General features: G+C 21.2%; 2 protein-coding genes across 2 annotated transcripts; one reads left to right on the top strand and one right to left on the bottom strand.

Moving 5' to 3' along the window:
- Nucleotides 1-10,070: 10,070 nt before the first annotated feature.
- SRAE_2000359000 (SMAD domain, Dwarfin-type and SMAD/FHA domain and SMAD domain-like-containing protein) lies at nucleotides 10,071-15,100 on the top strand (the record flags this gene model as incomplete). Its single annotated transcript, XM_024654800.1, has 4 exons — nucleotides 10,071-10,196; nucleotides 10,257-12,252; nucleotides 13,193-13,699; nucleotides 14,007-15,100. 4 exons carry the CDS (start codon nucleotides 10,071-10,073, stop codon nucleotides 15,098-15,100), a joined length of 3,723 nt encoding a protein of 1,240 aa, XP_024508136.1.
- A 461-nt stretch (nucleotides 15,101-15,561) lies between these two features.
- Nucleotides 15,562-17,588, bottom strand: SRAE_2000358900 (Hypothetical protein; the record flags this gene model as incomplete). Its single annotated transcript, XM_024654799.1, has 4 exons — nucleotides 15,562-16,031; nucleotides 16,202-16,355; nucleotides 16,533-16,955; nucleotides 17,007-17,588. 4 exons carry the CDS (start codon nucleotides 17,586-17,588, stop codon nucleotides 15,562-15,564), a joined length of 1,629 nt encoding a protein of 542 aa, XP_024508135.1.
- Nucleotides 17,589-22,662: the final 5,074 nt, after the last annotated feature.

The following is a 22,662-nucleotide window of genomic DNA, read 5'->3' as shown; positions in this document are numbered from 1 at the left end:
TTTTCCTCTCTCCATCTTGTGTACTTTCTAAGAATTAAGTATATATGAATAATACTTCATTTGACGTGCATATTAATAAAATTGATTTAACCCTTATTAAAAGCTACATGTATATTTTTTTTATCACGTAACAATTTCTATATTAAGGATACGTGATAACAGTAAAATAATGATAAAAACAAAAGATCATATCATTGATCAACTTATTTCTTTCACGAAATATAAATTATTACCAATGATAAGATACTGTCAATGGAACACAAAATATTATATAATTTCCATATATGTAATGAATAAAATATATTTATTAGTAATGATAAAAAAAAAAAAAATAGATGTCACTATCTACTTAATTAAAAGTCATACATTTTTAAAATAAAAAGTTATCAAATAAATAATATTAAACAAGGGAATAGAAATAAGTGTGCAAAAATTTTATAAATATTTTTAATTTTTATTTTTATAAAATATAAAATTCTTTTTGATATCTTAATTTAATCTATTTTCTTCTTTCAAATAATTAATGATTGATGAAACAAATTTTGAACACAAAACTTTAACAAGAAATTAATAAATTTTAATTATGCTATCCTTATATAAGATACAAAAATATAATAGGATATATATTATATATATATAAATATCTGATGATAACAACAAATAGTCTCGATTTTATTTATTCTAACTTAAAATTTACTAAGAAAATCTAATATTAAGGAGTAAATATTATTTTACCAGATCAAAAGAGTATCAATTAGAAAGTAGAAAATGATTAATATTTAAATACCAATATATTGTTTATCAAAAATTCCCCCTATACTTACACATTTTGATCTTTCGGTGATCAAAATTGTTTGATATGTGATCTTACATTACAAAAACCTGATAGAAGGGCAATTGTTTTGTATTACCATTACTAAAATTCTTTTCTCTTACAAATAATAAAATATAGATAAACTATAAAATTTAATAAAAATTTTTGGAAGTTCATACATATTATAATATAAAAATAATCTTTACAGGTGTCTACTATACTTTAAAATCAACTGGTATAACAAAAATAAATATATTTATATAATATAAAATGTTATATATTTATTTTATTGATAAATTTTAATTAAATAACATTATTAAAATTATAAAATGTATCATTACTTTTTAAATTATAATAATATAATAAATAATGATTATTAAATAACTATATTTTATTTTTAGTATAAATATATACACATTTATATATCTATATTTAATAACTTTTAGAAAAAAAAAAGATTTTTTTATTATATTTTTATTTATGTTATTAAATCTATTTTTGTATAAAAAAAATTATATATATAATAAATAAATATATGTATATATATACAATATTATTTTAATATTAGGATAACTTTTTTGGATCTCAAGACAATAACAAAAATAAAAATATTATTCTTTGATATTTTTTTAAAATGATGTGATAAATTATAAAAATAGAACATTTTTAATTTATTCATTTTTAACTTCCTTTAAATCCAAGAAAAGAGAGAGGGATGAGGAAAGAGAAGGAAAGAAAAATGTGTGGGGAGAAAAGTGATTGAGGTAAAAATTTGATGTTTCAAGTGGTTGCAAAAGTATTTGTCTTAAAAAAAAAGTGTGTTGTTGAAATTTGATTAAAATATTTTTGTTCCTTTAAAAAGATTAAAAAAAAATGAGGAACAATTATTAAGAGTTGATGATAAATATGTGATGAATAAAAAAAAAAAAAAAGGATAAGATAATAAAAATGTATAGTAGAGAAGGAAATAAATTTTTTACTATTATTGTAAATATCTATTTTATAGATAATATTGTTAATAATAAACTACACCTTTTTTAATAAGAACATCTACAAAGAAATGTTGTTTTTAATATTTATAACTATAAAGTTATTATTTATGATAATTGATCAAAATATATCAAGTCATTTGTCAAATATGTTTATATATTAAAAATGGTTTTTTTTTTTTTGTAAAAATGATTTATAACTAAAATATACTTTGACTTTTTTGTTCTCCTATCAACGTTTAACTATAATTCTTTACCAGTACTTTTAATAACTTTATCCCAAAAAAGGGCAAACATATTGAAATGAGAGAATTTTTTTTTTAATATAAATTTTAAGTTTACACTTTTTAAAAATGTACAAACCAGGAAGAGAAAAATTTACTACAACATTTTGCTCTTTTTAGGACTTTAATAACTCTTCCCATTCAAAGGTCACATTTAAATATTATTAGAAAAATAATTTTACATATGTTTTTCCTGCACGTACACAAACGAGAAAACCTATATATATATATATATATATTAGTTTAAAGACTATAGTTTTAATAAATCAAATTAAAAACTAGAATATTATGAAAAATAAAGATAAAATAGTATTTTTATTTCTATCATAATAATTATTTTAAAATAATAGATGAGTGTCTATTAGTCAAAAAAAAAATAAAAAAATTTTTATTAAATAATACTTTTAGTAAATTTATTTTAAAAATGTATTATTAAATTTTTAGTAGTGATTTAACTAGACTTTACAAATTATTTTATATATAAATAAAAATTAATAATAATATTTATTCATAATTTCCTTCATCATTAAATATAAAAAGGATATTTATTTAATAACAAAAATTTTTCTTTGTAATTACATGTATATATATATATATATATATATATATATATATTTGAAACCTAAAATAAAGGAAAATATAAATAAACTTCAAGCTTTAATCTATCATTTAAATAACATTAAGAATATATATATATATATGACATATAACTTTTTTTTTTTTTTAAAATAAAAGTATATATAATAATATATATAGTATGCCTGTAAAGAATTACTCATTTTAAATATAATAAATATAATTAAGAATGAACAAAAATTTAATTATTTTATACAAACAATTTTTTTTTTAATTATCTTAACTATTTTTTCTAAAAAGTATTAAAAGTTTTGTCATCTTTGTCTTTCTTTATTTGTTGCTTGTTGATGAAATCAAAATATTGAATATCAAGTTTTAATAAAAAGAATATATAAGAGTGGGCAGAAAATGAACTTCATTTTTATATAATAATCATCTGGTGGTGATCAAAAATTATTTCTCTATCTTCCTGCAAAAGTTGATAGTTTTCCTATTCAACATTTTAAATATCAAAATCAGGCATATTTTAAGTTAACTTTTAAAATAATCAAAAGATATAATATTATTATTATCTTTATTATACATTAAAGATATCTATTATATTAGAAAAAAAAAAGATGTCATTTTTTATTGAAAAGTAGTTAGGGTGATTCTTGACGTAATATAGATAACATTTAGTTAAATAAATGTTTAAATGGGAATATAATTATATAAATATTACTAAATATTTCAATGGGTCATCTCCAAAAAATGTTTCTTAATAAGTTGTAAACAACAAAAAGAATAACTATTGTCACGTAGTTTATATGTAGACATTAATCTCCCAAAGTTTTATTATATATGTATTGCTTCCCATACCACATATATTTATATTTTCCTTCAACTTCCTCATACTTCTAGAGGGTTAATTTTAAAACTTCAAAAAGTAAATTTATAATTTGTTAGAAGAAGAATGAAATTTATTTTTGGCACACTTAATAAACAAATTAGTTTAAATATTATATAAATATATAGTAATTATCTTTTTTCTTATTATTGGTTGGTTAACCATAATATTATAGATGAAAAGTTAAGAAATTTGTTTGCAAAAATTTTGTTTTACTATTAATTTTATATTTTTAAGTGTCATGCACTAATAAATTATTTGATAGTGGTGAATGAGATTAAAAAAAAAAAATTAAAAGTAATCTTAAATTTAATAGAAAATTTTTTTTTTCCATTTTTTATATATTAAAAAAGGTATGTAAAAAATTGTTTCTTTTAAATATAGATATATTTATATGTGATAATAAAAAAAAAAATTAACTTAAAAAAATTAAACATTTTTACTTATATATTTATTAAAATATTAAATAAAAGGTTATGCAATTAAATGTCTTTAACAAGGAATTCCCTTAATTTATAAATACAAGGAAGTAATCTTTTTTAACTCTTGCCTACTCTAATATTAGTCTTTAAAAATATGCTTTCATGTAAAAAATTTTGATGTTAAATTAATATAATCTCTCATGCTATTGATATATAAAATGAATAAATTTTTTACTTAACATAGATTATAATAAATAAATAAAAAAAAATTAATGATACAAAAAATAATATATATGTATATATTATATATATATATAATTAAAGTTAAAAAATTTTTTTTTTAAATTTAACATTATTTTAATTAATAATTATACTATCCTAAAATTATAATTAAATGATGATAATAGTATATATAAAAAAAATTATCAAAAAAAAAATGTAATAATATTTTATAAAGAAAAGTAAAAATATTCATAGCTAACCACATGTACAGATATAATATCTACATATTTCATACACAAATACATCTATATATGGGTTGGTGGCAAAGAAATTTAAACAAGGAAGTAAAGAGTATACTTTGTAATATTGAAATGTAATTTCAGAAATTTGTAGTTAAACAAAAAACGAATACATTTCAATGAAAATTTTTTAATTCCAAGCATTTTTTAATTTCCTCTTTTCCCATACATTTTTAAAGGATAGGGTAAAAAGAAAAAAAAAATAGTTAATTTATTAAGTTCAATTGCATAAATACGTTAAGAAAAATTTCATAGATTTGTGACTCTTGGAAATTAGAAAGAAAGGACATATATGGTTTGTTAAAGTACATAGTCTTTTAATGAGGAAAAAAATTAAAAATGTTAATGAAGATTTTTGAACTTTTCTGATGAATGATTTTGTTTTTGAACTTCCTTTTTAAATTTATAATAATATGTTTCTTTTTACCATTGTCCTTTGAGCTCTACTTTTTGATATTCGTCATTTATGTTGTTTAACAATATATGTAGTGTATAATATTAATTTTTAAAATTATTTTTGTGATAAAAATATTAATTTATAATTCAGTGTGACTAAATAAATAAATACTTCATTGACTAAAATTATTATAATTCAACAAGAAAATGATGTGATAAAAATTATTAAAATAACTTTTCTAAATTTAAAATAAAATATATACATTTATCTTATCTTCTATATTTTATCAACATTCCTAGTTAGAAGATTAAAAAAGATATAAAAGATCGTTAGTGTATTTTATATCACCTTTTTTATATTAAAAAAAAAGTTTTCTAAATATATATATATACTTATGATTTCATAATCCAAAAACATTAAAACATATATATTTATATATATATATCTGTAAACATGCTCCAATACCTGTAACAAATGATTTTTTTTTAATTTAAATATTTTTTTTTAAAAAAAAAAACTTTATGATAAAATATATTGTTATTATTTTATTACACAACTTTATTTTTACAACCAATACTTTATGCTTTCTACTAACAAATGTCAATTGATATTTATTAAGTCATATAATATTAAGAAAAAAAAACTTATAAAATTGCATGAAAATTTTTAATATATATGGAAGTTGAAAAAGATAAAGATTAAAAATTAAAAGCATGAAATTGTAATATACTACTAAAATTTTTTTCTTTCAGCTTTTTCTGATAAAACATATTATCATTAGTTTTAAGATTTTTCTTTTATAAAGTCACGTACCTATTGACTCAATATTTGTGTTTAGCTTTTTTTTTTTTTTCCTCCAGACCTTATATAATTTATAATATAATATTTTAAGATTAAATAAAATTAATTATTTTGATAAATAACCACTTGTCAAAAGGAATGAAAAATTTCTGTCGTCATTTTTTTTATCATTTTAAGAGTTCATTTGTTTGTGTAAAGATAAATAATTAAAGAGAAGAATTGGAAAATTATTTCATTCATCAAAACCATAAATTATTTTTCATATTCAATATTTATAAAGAGGTTAAAAAGAATCTTATATGTTATGATAATTTTAAGAGGGAAAAATAAAGAAATAAAAGGTAATTATTTTTTTAAAATTCATAATTAGTATCTTGAGAAATGTTAAACATTTTTTTTATAAACATGCGAACCTATTTTTAATAATATAATTTAAATAATTTAAAATTACTACAAGTTTATTCTTTTTACACTATTTCCTAATTAATTTCAATTTACTATGATAAATGACATATGTTAATATTAAATTACAATATACATGTGTGCATTTTCAATGATGATGAGAAAGAATATTAAAATAGTTCTAGGAATTAATAAATAGTTAATTAGAGTTTAAGGAATAATTTTTAATAAATAAATCTTTTATAAAATAAAATCTTTTCAATTACATGTTAATTAACAAAGTATACTGCTTATCGCCGTTTTTTCTTTGCTTCAATAATCTTTATCAAACTTCCTTAAGGGATATTTAATGGAAAAAAAAATTTATCAAAATTTATCAAATGAAAATTTTGTATATACCTGTTTTATTGTAAATACATATTAACATAATATATATATATATATTTTTTTTTAAAACATCAAAAAATTTAACAAAAAGGTTGTAAATATTTGTAAATTTAGATTCATTGAAAGAAAAAAAAAAGTAATTTCCTTAAAGCAAAAGGCTAGTTTTAATTTCCTTATTGATAAAAATTTATGAAAACATTTAAATGTATATATTTTCTTAAATATTACTCTCCATCTTGAAAAGGCCTACTTCATTATTTCTCTCTCTCTCCCCCTCCTCCTCCTTAATCATCTTGTTCCAAAATAATATAGGTAATAAATAATAAACACTTAACATTAAAAGCAAAGAACTTCAATGATATCCTCAATGTAAAGAAGTTTGACAAGTTAAAACTTGAGTATAACTTTCACCAGCAAACAAACTAAACAATAAGAAACCATTTTGTCATCGTTACTACAATACACTAAATATAATTATATTCCTTTCTTTTTCTTTCTATCACGAAATTACTAGTTGCAAAAATATTTTAACATTTTTTCATTTTCGACATTTTTAATATTACAATAACAAACTCAACTTATCAAATTTAAAGGTATTTACCATTTTACAATACAGAATTTTGACAAAAAACTTCTCCACTTCTTATCACTCTTACCTTACTAACAAATTAGATAATCCTTTAAAGAATACTTATTAATAAATTTTAACTTATCCTACCCTATTATTTAAAATAATAATTTTAACTTATTACCAGTTAAAAGTAAGAAGGATTATTGAATGTGGAATGTTTATTTTCGCAATAATTAGGATTACAATAATAATTTTTAACAAAAATATTACTTTTAATTTACAATATAATTATTTTGTCTTCATTTTAATTTTAACATAATTTTATATAACTAAAATTTTACATTTATTATCAGTATTTTATTCTAACTGTATTTGATAAGAATATTTTTTTTCATAACTATATTTAGTTATTTTGGTTTGAAATAACATTGGATTAATATTTTATCAACTTTCAAGTTGATGTTAAAGAAACGTTTTGAATATAAATATTTTTAAACTACTGTAACAATTTTATTATTAATATAGTTGTTAGATCAAAAAAGTTTATCAAATATGGTATGTTTAATTAAAATGTAGATTTTATAAGATAAACTTTTTATCATTTATTCACTTAACATATAATTTAATCAACACTCTCCTTTCAATATTCCTCTCCTCTTTGTATCTTTTTTTTATGTTTTAATTTTTTTTTTTTTAACTACAATACATTTGTAATAAAAAATTTAAGAGATTGTTTAGATTGACCAGTAACATTATTATGATTTTAAGTACCTTATCTTGACATAATCTTTTATTTCACAGTTAAAACTTGCTCCCCCTTCTACAAAAAAAAATTTATGACTACTCTATTAACTATATACAATTTTTTTATTATTTTTTTTTTATTTCATCATTTTAATTCTTTTGCCATTCCCTTAATTTCTTTTTTATTTTCTTATTAATAGTTTGTTTTTTTTTTACCTAATTATTCAATCTTTTATACACCCACACTTAAATCATTTTTTGTTTTGTTTTAAACAAAATGAACTTTTTTTTTTGTTTCTTTGTAAAATATCGTTAACAAAAGTAGCATAAACATCGTGAGTTGAATCATATCATTTTTAATAGTATTTTCATTTTAAACTTAACCAATAAAATAAGATTACGAAACTGTTAACAAAAAATCTATCGTCTAGTCAGGTAGATAGAAAAGGTAAATAAATTACTAAATACAAAGTTAAAAATCTCAATGCTAAAACTTAAATATTTTTTTGCTATATTACAAATACTATACTACAAGACATTAGAAAAAAAAAATGAAGATGGTGTTGAGAATCAAAAAATAGTAATTATCAAACCACATCAATAATTTTTATAATAAAATGTTTTAGAGATGATATTAAGACAAAAATATTTTATAACATTTTAAATAAAAAAAAAGAATAATAGTAGTAATAAAGAATAAATCTTTATTTAGAGGTAAAATATATTTTAAAGTTACTATTACTATTAAATTTTATTTTTTTTTATAACTAATTTTTTGGTCCCTTCCTATTTAATATAAGATATTAAATGTGATATCAAAAATATATACTTGAAAAATAAAGAATTTTTAATTTTTATTTTGATCACAAAATTACAACAATACTTTTATCTAAATTTATCAAAAAAAATGTGTATATTATTTTTCTTTTATTATATTTTCTATTATATTACAATATCAATTTTCTGTTATAATATGTCCATTTTTTTAAAAATATTTATTGTACCTTTGTTATAAGACACCGGCATTTGTCTATGAATAAAATGTTAACATATTTTGTTTTGTTAAAAAGTTTACTAGAAGTTTTTATTATTTATTCTCCCCAACTTTTTTATTTATTATTTTATTATAAAAATATTGTAACTGTAAAAATATTTTTGTTATATTTACTATATTAATTTCTTTCCTAATTAAAAATCAGGATATTATTCTATTTAAAAAGTAAGTAACGTGAAAAGTTTATAATCTTATTAATAAATAATTATATAATAAACTTATTCAATAAAAAAAAAATAAAACTAGTTCTCATGAATTATGAGTAAAAAGAATAATAATGACCAATACAATATTATTAATAAAAATTATACAATATTTAGTTATATCACCAAGTTTCAATATCATTAAAGTTGATTGGTACTAATAGAATGTGTACTTTAAATTTTTACAAAACTCTACCTAAATAATAATATTATTATTATATCACTACAATAGTTTTTAATTTTTATCCCCTATCATTATGTAACAATAACTATTTTCAAGTCTCAAGGTATATTAAATCTTTTAATACAATATTTGAGAACAATAAACTACCTGGGACCACTTTCTAATAATTTGTAAAATTATTCAGATTACCATTATATCTTAATTGCACCACCAACACATAAATATATTCTTCATCTCTTTTCTATTCTCTAGTTATCCTAACTTTCTTCAATCATTTTATAAACCATTTTATTATTGTATTTTTGTGTTAATTTATTGAGATTTATTTACTCTTTTATATACATTTTAATTTTTACAATTTAGCTAAAATATATTAAATATTTCATTTTAACTTGTCAAAATATTTCTTATATATTTATTTGTTATAAAATAAAGTTTTCAAAATATACAATCAACAATGAGGTATTTTAAAATTGTCACTAAATATATATATATATACAATATATAAAATATTATTTTTAAACTATTGAAAAAAAAAGATATTTAAGGTATATTTTAAAGTTTTAACCAATATCTACAATGTATATTTAATTTTAATACTTTTTTTTATTTCTTATCTCTTAATATATTTCTTTCATACTTCTATAATATTCCTTTTATTTAGAAAAAAAAGATATTTGATGTTTTCAAAATTTTTAATAATTAATATTTTAAGTTTCTTCTTCACATGAAAATTATTTTTATATTGTGAAAAATAATATTTAATTTTTCTATCGCTATTTATTTATCTATTGCTTATATAATATATTTATTTATTAAATATTTAAAAAAAATTATGTTCCAGGAAGTAAATCATAGTAAAATATATTGTAGTGAAGATACAGAAAAAATAAATATTGAAAATAATTGTGAAAGTATTATTGATGAAGATATGTGGTATGATATTGATCAATTTCAACTCGTAAGTTTCTATTTATTTAAAAAAAAAAATTTATATATATATATATATGTATATTTATAGGATCACTTAAATGAAGTCCTTCAACGCCTCTCTGAAGGAACTCTTGATGATGAAATATGGGGAAAATTAATTATAATGGAAAAAAATAGGAGGATTGCTAAGGCATACCTTAGAAAGACAACAATTATTGTTGATGGTGGTGATGAAGAATTTGATGGAATGACTATTGGTTTTAATTATTTTTCTAATCCAGATCGTGATCATCAAACTTCTGAATTAAGAAAAAAAATTGGTGATGGTGTTATAATAAAAATGGATTCACAGGGAAATATAAAAGCTATGGCTAGAGGGGCAGCACCAGTTATTGTACAAAATTGGAAAAATAATAAAAAACATTGTATTGGGGAGAAATTATTACGTTTACAGGGAAAACTTATTACAAAAAGAGGTATAGATATGAGTGATGATGATAGAATATTTAAAGTTTTTGATATGAAAAAATTTAAAATATCTCTTGAAAGAGATTCTTTTGAAACAGAAGAAGATGTTAAAAATATTTTATTAAAAACTTGTCTTAGAGTGGCATTAGTTAAGGATGGTCAACCTGATGATCCAATGGAAACTCCATGTTGGTTTATGCTTATTAATTTAGTTGCTCTAGATATGATAAAAACAAAGATGCCTCATATAGCTGATTTAAATTGCATGTATGGAGAATTAGGATGTCCCTCTATTATACCATCTATTAAAAGATCAGCATTAAAAGAACAAATAGAAAGTTCTAATATTTTATCTAATAGTAAAAGAAGAAGTCAATCATACTATGAAATTTTAAGTGATGATGGAAAAAAACATAATTTAAAAATGTCTTCAAATTATGAAATTAGTAGAAGAAAGGGTAAAAGAAATCATTCTTCATCAGATGATTCAGAGGAATCAAATACAGAAGTTAATCCAAGATATAATCATAATGTTATTAATAGTAGATTTTTAAAGCCATATTCGGGTTCAATTACAGATTCTTCCAGTGGTTTTGCCTCTGGTACAGATAAAAGAAGTTTTAGTAGTGATAAAAGAAGTTGTTCAGATTTAACTAAAAGTGTTGATGATCTTAAAATAAGTCATAATGATAATAAACAACATTTAAATCCAGGAATAAAAATACCTGGATTAAGACCAAAATTAGATAAAACTTTATTTGATCCTCCATACTCTTCAAAAAAAAATAATGGATTAATAAGAAAACGAAGTAGTTTACAGGATAATGATCGTGAAAGAAGAAGAGAATATAGAAATTCATGTAATATGGAAGAAATATATGATGAGTGTAGTCAAAGTTCAAGAGAAATAGATAATACTATGTATGTAGATAAAGAAAAATATTTAAATGAAACATATACTAATAGTTTTCCTGAAGCTTCAAGAATTGATGATGAAGGTAAGGATTTTGATATAAAAGAAGCTTTGAAAAATGTAGATGAAAGTTTTAATTATCTCCAAACTGGAGATTATTATAGTGATACTAATGAGATTGAAGAAAATAATTGGAGAGAAAGTATTCTCTCTTTAAATAATAATAATGAAGGTAAAAAAAATGATGATGATGATGATGATTCTGATGATACATTTTCATCACAATCACCATTACCTCATTCCGACAATTTACACCTTCTAGATCGTTATCGGGGAATTAGGAAACCAATAACTAAATATAATAATTATCTTCAAACAATTGATAGAGTTAGAAGTAAATCTTCTAAAAATACTAATAATGGTAAAAGTGATGTATTATTTAATAGATCTGAAACAATCAAAATTAATTCTATTTCCAGTTCTTCTCCATTAGAGATAGTTGATGTATCTTGCCAATTCTTTAAATCCCAAGAACAAGAATATACTTTAATTGTTTGGAAAGAATGGCATTATATTAAAGATAAACTATATAGTAGTTTTAAAATTCCTTCAATCTCTATTGTTAATGTTGAATATGATTTTGTTAAAAATACATCACTAACTTCTATTAGTTTTGATAAAGGGATACCAAATTATGAAAATGGTTAGAGTTTTGTCTTCAGCATGCTTTCATAAGATGTTTGCTTTTTTTCTATTCTTTCTATCAAGAATAATTTGTTGTTAATGCTATTATCTAATGTTTAAATTGTTTAGAGGCTTCATCATTATATTTTAAGTTTTTTTTTTAATAAAATTAGGGGGATTTATTTTTTGGGAGAATTGTAAAATAATAAAAAATTTTAAAATTATATTTTCATATGAATTTATATATATAAATATATAAAATATAATAAATATTTGTTCCAGAATACGATATACCTCCATGCCATTATCGTGAATATACTGACGCATCATCTTTGGCTAAGTGAGTTATACCTCATTATACCCTTATGCTTATTTTTTTTACTTTTTTTTTAATTCTTCCTTTGCTTATTTTTTTTAGCCATCTTCGACGCTTTAATGAAGAACAATACTTAGATAAAAAAATTCCTAAAAATTGGTTTAAAGAAAAACGTCAGGTTTGTATTAATATAAGTAATGTTTTTAATAAGAACAATATCACAAATGAAGTTTGTAATACACTACAAAGTAACGAAAAAAGTTTTTCTTTATACTTTGATGCACATTTTTTACATCACAAATATATAATTTTCATAATTTCCTTATTAGATGTCACTTTTTCACATTTTAAACAAAAGATAAAATATTTATATTTTACTATTTTCATTAATTCCTAAAAAGATTTACTCAAAATTATGTTAATAGTTACATCAGTTTTTGCTATTTAATAATTTATGTTTAAACAATTTAAATAAAAATACCATATTTTAACAAATTGCTAAACTAATTTTCACATATTACTTATTAAACTAAATGCTCATTAACAATCATAAACAAGCTACATTTTATGCACTGCAGCATGGTTTAATGCATTTTAAAATTCTTTATATATTTTAATAATTCTTTTTTTTTATTTTTTCTAGAATATACTACCATCAAAAAATTGGATCTTCAACCTCAAAGACAATCCATCACTTGCCTACAAATTACAGATACCTACAACAAACCGGAAAGTTGGAAGAGCAACATCAATCAAGTATCAACAATTCAATTATCAGGAGAACCTTCCAAGACGACGATCCACAACAATTCACTATCATCCAACATCCTACAATCAGGAAAGGAGACCACAATACTCCAGATCTCCGACAGCCCACCACCAACACTGGGAACAAGTATATCAGAAAACCAACAACAACAGGAATTCAGGAGAAGTATACCAGTCACAAGCAGAGTTATCAAACCAACAGATATCCAAAAGAAGGAACATCAATCAATGGAACTCAACAGAACACCTCCCAACTCCGTTACTTCAGCCAGGAGACTCTCCAAGGAAAGCAGTGGAAATGTCAGTCAAACTACAAGTTTACAGGAACAGAAACAGTCCCATCAGACCAACAATTCAAGAACAACAATCAACCATTTCGAAGGTAAGTATAAAAATATTTTAAAAATTAGTGGCATTTTTTAAACATATCTATAAGAATAAAAAACTTATAAATGTTTTAAACTTTATTTTTTTTTAAATAAAGTAAAAATATTGAGCAAGTATTTGTTTGAACAAAAAATTAATGATAAAATTAATAATAATTTAGATAGAATTTTTTTTTCTTCTATCAAAATACGTTTCCCTTGTGTTTCACTTTTTTTAAAATTAACTAATTTAATATTTACTAATAAATAATGATTCAAAATTTTAATCATATAATTTTTTTCTTATAAATATAATTTTTATAGAGAATCCAGTCACCTCAACAGCCATATCAATCAGAGCTTGCCAAAATTCTCCAACAAGTCAGAACCAATCTACGACAATCCTCCAATCCAAACATCAGAATCCCAACATCAACTACCGACAATACCAGGCAACACCACAGGGACAATATGGACAGCATCTCAACCAATTCAATCACCCACTCCAGACAGCTGTCCAGTGGGAGCAGCACCAGCCAGAGCGAATTTACATGGAAAGAAACGGGATACGGAACATGGCAGAGAAGGACTACCAACAAAGGAGAGCCAGGAGTCACTCAAGAACAATTCAAACACGGCAACCAGATCAATCAAGTCACTTTTCGAGGAATACGAATCGAAAACCGACAGGATTGGAAAAATTACTCCACCATGCCAGAACTTTCAGCAAATCATCAAACCATGGATCCAAGAATGGAAAAAATTCAACTCAGAGAACAGACAAGAGACATCCAATACAACAACCAATATACTCAACACTTCCAAGACCATTGGACGAAACAAAAGTTTGGATACAAAAACATGTCAACCCAACAGAGAGAATTCAAGTAGGTCCAGGAAGTCATTATCATCAACCATTTCCAATACATCCTCCACCTCCATTACCACAACAACTGGGAAACGAGATCATATACCAAACATTACCAATTTATCATCAACAGGAAGTATATTATTGTTCTCCAAGGGAAATGATGCGGAGAGAGAAAAAACAGGGAGAGGAAATATATATGAGGACACAACCAATGAATGGACCAATAATGAGAAGACGACTGGAGGAAGGGAAAAACAATTCTTATATGAGAGAGACACACTTGAATCAAAGCGCTCCATCAACACCCTCATTAATATATTCGAGGAATCATCAATACCCACAAGTACCAAACCATGCAAACGGACCAATGATAAACGGGATGGACAAAATATATCAGAGAAATTATGTTCAACTGAGGTCACCATCAATGGGAAGAATAATTCCAAACATGGATCTATCGAAAGAGGAAATGATTTATGGAAGCAGAAGTCAAATTATAAAAGGATATTGGGAGAATCCACCTCCAAGATATCATCATGTGGAGTAGAGGAATGTAATCGGGAGGATGAAGAGATATTTGTTAAATTAAAATAATTTTTTATGTACATTAACTTCTTTCTTTTTTTTTGTATTTTCTCATAACATTAAAATAAAATAAAATTTTATTTATATATTTATATAAAAAAAAATAATTATTTTAAATATTAATATATAGAATTTTTTTTATTATTTAAAAATAAAATTAGTAAATAATATTTATTTATTAATATAAAATAAAACTATAAAAATATCTTTTGACAGGAAAAAAAAAATAATAATAATTTCCATAAAAGGAGATCTAAGCAGATAATAAAAATGAAATTTTAATAAAAATATAATTGGCTAAAAAAAAAGTGATTTCAAAAAATAAAAACATTTTAAAATATACATTAAAAAATATAATTTGTCTTTTTGTTCATGTTAACTATTATAAAAAATATTTGTTTTGAATATATCTATAAAATAAAGTCAAATTATTATTTGAAGAAGGATAATAAAAATATAAAAATTTAATGAAAGGCATATTAATTGAGTTGAATTGAGAGAGTTAGTTGGTGATGATGAAGTTTGTATAATTTTTGAAAGTATTCCTGTTCCATTTTTTTGTTTTATTTCTTTACCAATTTTTCCATCTTTGGTTTTAACTATTTTTTTATATTTTCCAGTTAAATAAGCTTGTTTCTTTTTTTGTTTACTACATTTATATTTTCGTAATTTACAAAAATTTATATCCCAAAATACATCATGATGATCTAATTTAGAATTTTTTAATTGTTTTACTTCTTCTTCATTTAGTGGATCTAATGAATTTAAATCACGATAAAAATCACATGGATGTAAACAATTGCATGATAATGACATTGTACTATCATCATCCTTATATTTTAAATCATTGAAATCCCTTGATGGATAATTATTACTTATTGGTATATTTGTATCTACAATAAATTAAAAAAATCAATTAAACTAATGCTTTTTTTTATGATCATATTAATTTAACCAAATGAAATAAAAAAACTTATTATCAAAATGGAATATAAATTAAATAAAAAAAAAAGAAAAAAAACATTAAATTAAAACCACATAGTATATAGTTAAAATAACCCACCTCGACATTGGAAAGTTGGGTGTCCTGCATAGTCTACTGATTTACTAGTAGCAAAATGGGGACATGCTAATTGAGCATAGTAGCACCAATTTATACAAATTGGTTCAATCCATATATCTATTAATTGAACCAACAACCATTTTCGATACCATATCTAAAATAGAATTAACATAAATTTTTATTAATCAAATAAAAACATTATTTTTATAAAAATATTTTTCTTTTAAAAAAAAAAATAGAAAAACAATTATTAGAAAACTATTTAAATTTTTTTTCTTTTTAGTAATATTATCAATATTAAGAAAATTAAAAAAAAAAAAAAGAAACATACCTTACAATTAACACAAGTACCATTTGGGGAGAATGGACGTGTTGCTGAGGCACTGTCAACTGCCAACATACAATCAAAACGATGAAGAGTTTTATTAAAAATGTTGTAGGCATAAGTAATTTTTTCTAACTTTGTTCCAATATTATGAAAACATTTGAGGCATTTTGTTGAATCAACACTACTTAATAAACAATCTTTACCATTTTCTCCATCTTTAAGGTGTTCTGTTGCTGATAATAAATCATGTGATGTTTTTATTTTAGACCAATTCAACCTAAAAAGTTCTGATAAGTGAACATTTGCTGATGAATTTGGGCAATCTGAAGTAAATAATGATATTTCTCTTAATAAATCTAGTCGATCAAATGGACGTTTGGAACATAAATCTTTGGGTGAAAAGTGATTCCATATATGGCACATTTTCTATAAATAAATTTTATTTATTAATAAAAAAAAAATTATTTTTTAAAATACCTGATTTTTATCAATTCTTTTATGCCTCATAAATAATTCCTCCGTCAAATAAAAACTTTCACCATTTTGATATTGATTATATTTTTGTTTTTCAACTAAATGATTTCCACCAACAAAATGAAACAATAAAAATAACCATAAATAAAATATAAAAAATTTTTTTCCAAAATTATTATTAGAAAAATACTTTCCTTTTATTTTTTCTTTATTTTTCAATTTATTTAAACTTTCATCATTATCATAATTTGTTGTATCAAATTTCATAACATTCTCTCTAAAATCATATCCTATATCAAGATATTTTATTTTTCTTTCCATCATATTATTTATAACAAAAATATTATCTTTATATATATCAATATAATGATCATCCCGTTTTAAGTAAAGCCGTTTTTTTCCTGTACACTCTTTTGTAACAAATCTTTTTCTTTTTAATTTTTGTGAAAGACAACTATTTTCTAGGGGCATCAATTCATGCCTCAATCTGCAGCTGTCGTCTGATATCAATGTTTGGTGGTCGCTACCTTCCTCTAAATCATCTTTATTAATATTTTTTATCACTAATGAAGTAGTAGATGACATCTCAACCAAACATTTTTTTAATTTTCGTTTCTTTTTTACTAATATTTTTTTTGTCCACCTTTTTAATTTTTTTATCCTTCTATTGGAAATTAAACTTTTGTTATTATTTTTTAATAAATTTCTTGTTAAATATGAAAATTTTTTTACCTCCTTTCCATTTGACAATCCAGTGTCTGTTAAATGTTTTTTTTTTAATTTTAAAATTCTGTTTAATTTTCCACATTTTAAAATTGTTTTTATGATATTTGTATTAGACAATTGTGTATAACAATTTTTGATATGTCTTTTTGATGTAGTCCAAGGACAAAAACGACCAAAAACTTGATGTAGACAATAATTTTTCTTTTTCTTTTTCTTACAACCACTATTTTTGGTAGTAGTTGTTGTAGAGAAATAAGAAAATAAAGAAATTGATGGCACTTGATGAGTAATTCTTTTTGATGAAGACAACTTTAAGGGGGAGGGAATTGACAAGATGGAGGATAACTCTAACCACCACCAGTCTAAAGAAGATGGCAACAAAGAAGAAGGAAACGATAACCACGACGACAGCTGCAGATTATTATTAATTTGTGATTTTTTAATGGCTATACAACAATACACAATATTATATAGCTTCCTATTTTCTTTAAATAATTCTAACTTTTTTTTTCTTTGTGTAAAACTTTAATTATTAAATTTAGAGGCTTCCTGATATTCGTAATAATAGATAGATAGATAAAATTGATAGATAATAGTAATTTATAATAATATTTTTTTCCTTCTTTGATAATTTAATAAAATATAAATATAGGAAATTAATTCTTTTAATAGACCTGTAAAAAAATAACCACAATATAGGTGGTATAAATTATAAAAAAAAAATTTTTAAATAGGCAAACGTACGATTTTTGGAGAAACTAAAAATGATAATTTCTAATAAAAAAGAACCCTTTTTTGTTATAATGTATTTCAATATAAAATAGTATATTAAATTGTTTGATAAATCTTTTAGTAATATTACTAGAAATATCTTTTTTATTTTAAAAGAAGTAAGTAAATTCCTAGAAATTTGTTCTTTGACAAATAAAGTACTTCCGCTTTGTCCTTTTTTAGTAAAAGGTTATGAAATTAAATAGAGAAATATTCAATATGAAATACGATGATTGTAGTGATAGGAAATACTTCCAATTATAGTTAAAAATAACACTTAATGTATAATTGTAGTAGACAAAAAAAAATTTAAGTTTTTATTTGATACTTCTTTTTGTATTGACGTAATTTTTTTTGATGATGATAATATACCAGATAATAAAGTTTGATGGTTCAGATGTCTAAACATAAATAGGCAAACTTTTAACCTAATATTTTGAAATGATTTTTTTTTACAAATTTGATAAAAAAATTTGGCACTTGTTATATTGAGAAAGTTGATACAATAGTAGTAATAAAATAAAAGAAAAATAAAAAATATTTGAGCAGTGGTAGTAAAAGCTATTTGTAATGTCCAATCAACTATCTTAATTCCCTGTCCGCAACAACTTCTCACTTGCTTATCTTCTAGTAAAAGATCTTTCTTGAAACAATAATTTTGGTACCACCGTTCCATGAAAATATATTGTAAAGTCCCTCTTCTGTATTTGAAATAATTTCTATATATTTTCAAATGATAATGTTAATTTTATTTCTCATCAAATAAATATTTATTTTTTAGCCTTAATATATAATTTAGGAAGAGGGAACAGGGTTAAATAGTATTTGACGGACTATAAAAAATAAACGAATAAAAAAATTTTATATTTATAAAAAAAAAAAAGACAATTGAAGATTAATAATTGAAAATGGCACGTTAAAACAGTATTAAATTTTAAAATGATATATGTTATTAATGAAATCATAATATAAAATAAAATTCAGATTTTTAATATTTTTCTATAACAAGATATGAGATAATAAAGCATAATAGTAGTAAAAATAATGAACTACCAAATATATATATATATATATGTATATGTATATATACATGTATATATATTTAATAGACAAAGTATTATATGTACTACTATATATTTGTTTAGTTTTCAAAATGAGAGAACAATTCCAAGTAGATTTATATTTAAATTATGGTATATATAAAAGACATATATAGTACGTTTAAAGCCTTTATTAGATAACGAACAAACAAAATAATTTTTAAGAAAAGGAAAAGAAATTTTTGGAGGAGTACTTGTTCTCCAAAATTGAAGTTTAAGATAATGAGGTTTATCCTAAAATTAATCATTCTATAATTTTCACACGGAATTTATTATTTTAATTTATAAATATTTGAAGTTAATATTTATTCAATGAATAAATAAAGATTAAAATATGTAAAAATAAGAAAATTATAATTATATTAAAATACAAATTAAAAGATAGGTAATAAGATTTTTTTTTTCATTATAAAAGATAATTTTAAAAATGTTATCTTTCATTAACTAAAATTTTATCTAATACTATAATTATTATCTTTTTCTTTTTTGAGGTATTTAATAATTTTAAAAACAAAAATTACAACTATAAAAATAATATTAAAAATAAGTTTTTTGTTAGTTAACAAAAATTTTTTTAAATTTGCTTATTATAAAAATAAAATTCTTGACTAGTTTGTCTTTCTCCTCTAGTTTAGTCCTAATTTAAAACTTCAAATAAATAATTTAACACCAATAACGTGTCTACTCTTTTTATATATTATTGTAAAAAAAAATTTTTCTTTTTTATATTTACAAAAAAAAGAAATATAGAAAATCGTAGTTTTATTCTTTTAAGAAAAATGAATAAAAAGATTGAGGTATTGTGGTGAAAACAAATTAACAAGATCTATAAATGATGCCTTTGAGAATTTAGGGTCTTAACAAAGAATTTTAATTTTTAATGATTTTTCTCTTTATTGTTAGAGAAGAAATATCAAAAAAAAAAATGGAAAGAAATAAATTACAAAAATTTTTCCTCATCAATTAATTAGTTTATCTCTAACAACTCATTTTTGACAATAAATGACAGGAGAATAATAATGTTGATGATATTATATAACTTTACAAAAACATTTTTAAATGAATGAATATATTATAGTGTATCTTAATATAAAAAAAAATATATATATAATATCCATAATAATTTTAAATGATATTGAACATATTAAAAATAAAAGAAAGAAGATATTTTTAAACTTTTTTATATTTAAATAACTATTTTAATAGTTATATAACAGTTTTTTTTAAGTATTTTAAAAATTTGTAAACAAGGTTACTCCCACTATATATTATAATACAAAGAAATCAAAAAGCAATTTAGTTTTTTGTTTGTGTCAAAATACGTTTTCCTCTATTCTTTTGTCCTAATAAATGGTTCTTTTAAGAGGAATAACAAACTTCACTTCTTATTATCTACCATTAACTTCTTTTATAGAACCTTAACATTGAATAAACCTTTTCTAATAATTTATCATCAATTCTTGTGATTTAATAAAATAAACTAAGAATAAAAATTTTTTGATATATTTAAAAATACCACCATACATAGAAAATAGATGTAAATATAACGTGTGACAATTTAATTTTGAAAAAGGTCTTAAGAAAAAGATTATACAACATTTTAATATACATCATTATCGTGACTTGAAGGAACAATAAAATGAAAGCATAATTTAAAGATAATTCTTCTTAATATTTTTCCTATTTAATGGATAAAAAAAAGTTATACATATATAAATATAAAATTCATCAAATATAAATATATTAAATAGATTTCAAAAGAAAAATTAATAAAAAAAAAAAATAAAATTATTTTTTAAGAGTGAGAGAGTTAAAATGAAACCGATTTGGTGTAGAATAGCATCAATAATTTCTAAAATTTCATAATTTTTTTTTTATAAAATTGATTATATAAAAATAATTATTTAAATTATAATGCAAAGAGAAATCTAAAAAAAAAAAACAATATGAAATGATAAGAATATACCATATTTCATTTTATTTATACTCTTTTTTTACCAGAAATAATTAAAGAATACTATAAAAAGGTTGTCTTGTGACATAAATATAATTGATAGCTTTTTCTAATTTAAATGTTATATTATATAGTACTTAATTTTTCTTTATTAATATACTTTTATCTTTGTCTTTTTTTTTATAGAAAAAAAAAATTTTATGACTTATTTTTAAAAAAGTTAAAAAAAATATATATATAATAAATACATTTTTTTTTACTTTTAATTTTTATAAAATAAATTTTAAAATGTTATATTTTTGGTTTAATTTTAATATTTTATTTCAAAATATTTTTATCCTATTGTTTTAATTGGTTAACTTAGATATAAGAAAAAAATTATTAATTAGTAATAAAGTAATAAAATATTCAACTTTATTTTAATTTTATTATTCTTATCACTGATGTTTTTAATGGCAGATGTATATGCTAAAAATGCATTTTGTATATTTATTTAAATATTAATAAGATTTGCATAAAATCAGACAGTATCTTTTTAATGTATTATATATATTTTTTTTCAAATATATCATAATTTTTTTATTAAAAAAAAATAAATGAAAACTTTTTTTTTTTGGTGTCTTAAAATTAAAAAGATGTAGATGGTGGACTCAGTATCCAACAAATTTGAAACGACCTATAAATACACATTTAGTAATGATGTACCAAATATGTTGAAAGTTAGTGGGAAGTGAAAAAGAAGACAACAAACTTCTTCCTTATTCATCTTCTTCATGTTAACTTCATTGCAAAGGATATTACAAAATGGGCTGGATAGGCATATATATATATATATATATCCAGTTAACTAATAGTTTTTCCTACAGGCATACTACAAATATAAATACATTTTCAACTCCTTTGACCAACACTATTATATCATCTTCTTCTATAGATATATGTGTACCGAAATTTTGATGAAGATGCTGCTTTGAAGATGTCAATTCAAATAGATAAACTATATTGTTAACATTTTTCATCAAAATACTTATCAAGCCAAATGGGTAGTAAAAAAAAAAAAATTTTTTTTTTTTATACTTTTAAGAATATTTAAGAGAATAACAGAAAA

The sequence above is a fragment of the Strongyloides ratti genome, assembly GCF_001040885.1.
Source record: "Strongyloides ratti genome assembly S_ratti_ED321, chromosome : 2".
Taxonomy (NCBI): Eukaryota; Metazoa; Nematoda; class Chromadorea; order Rhabditida; family Strongyloididae; genus Strongyloides; species Strongyloides ratti.
The sequence above is the reverse complement of the archived record's forward strand: the minus strand, read 5'-3'. Positions and strand labels throughout refer to the sequence as shown.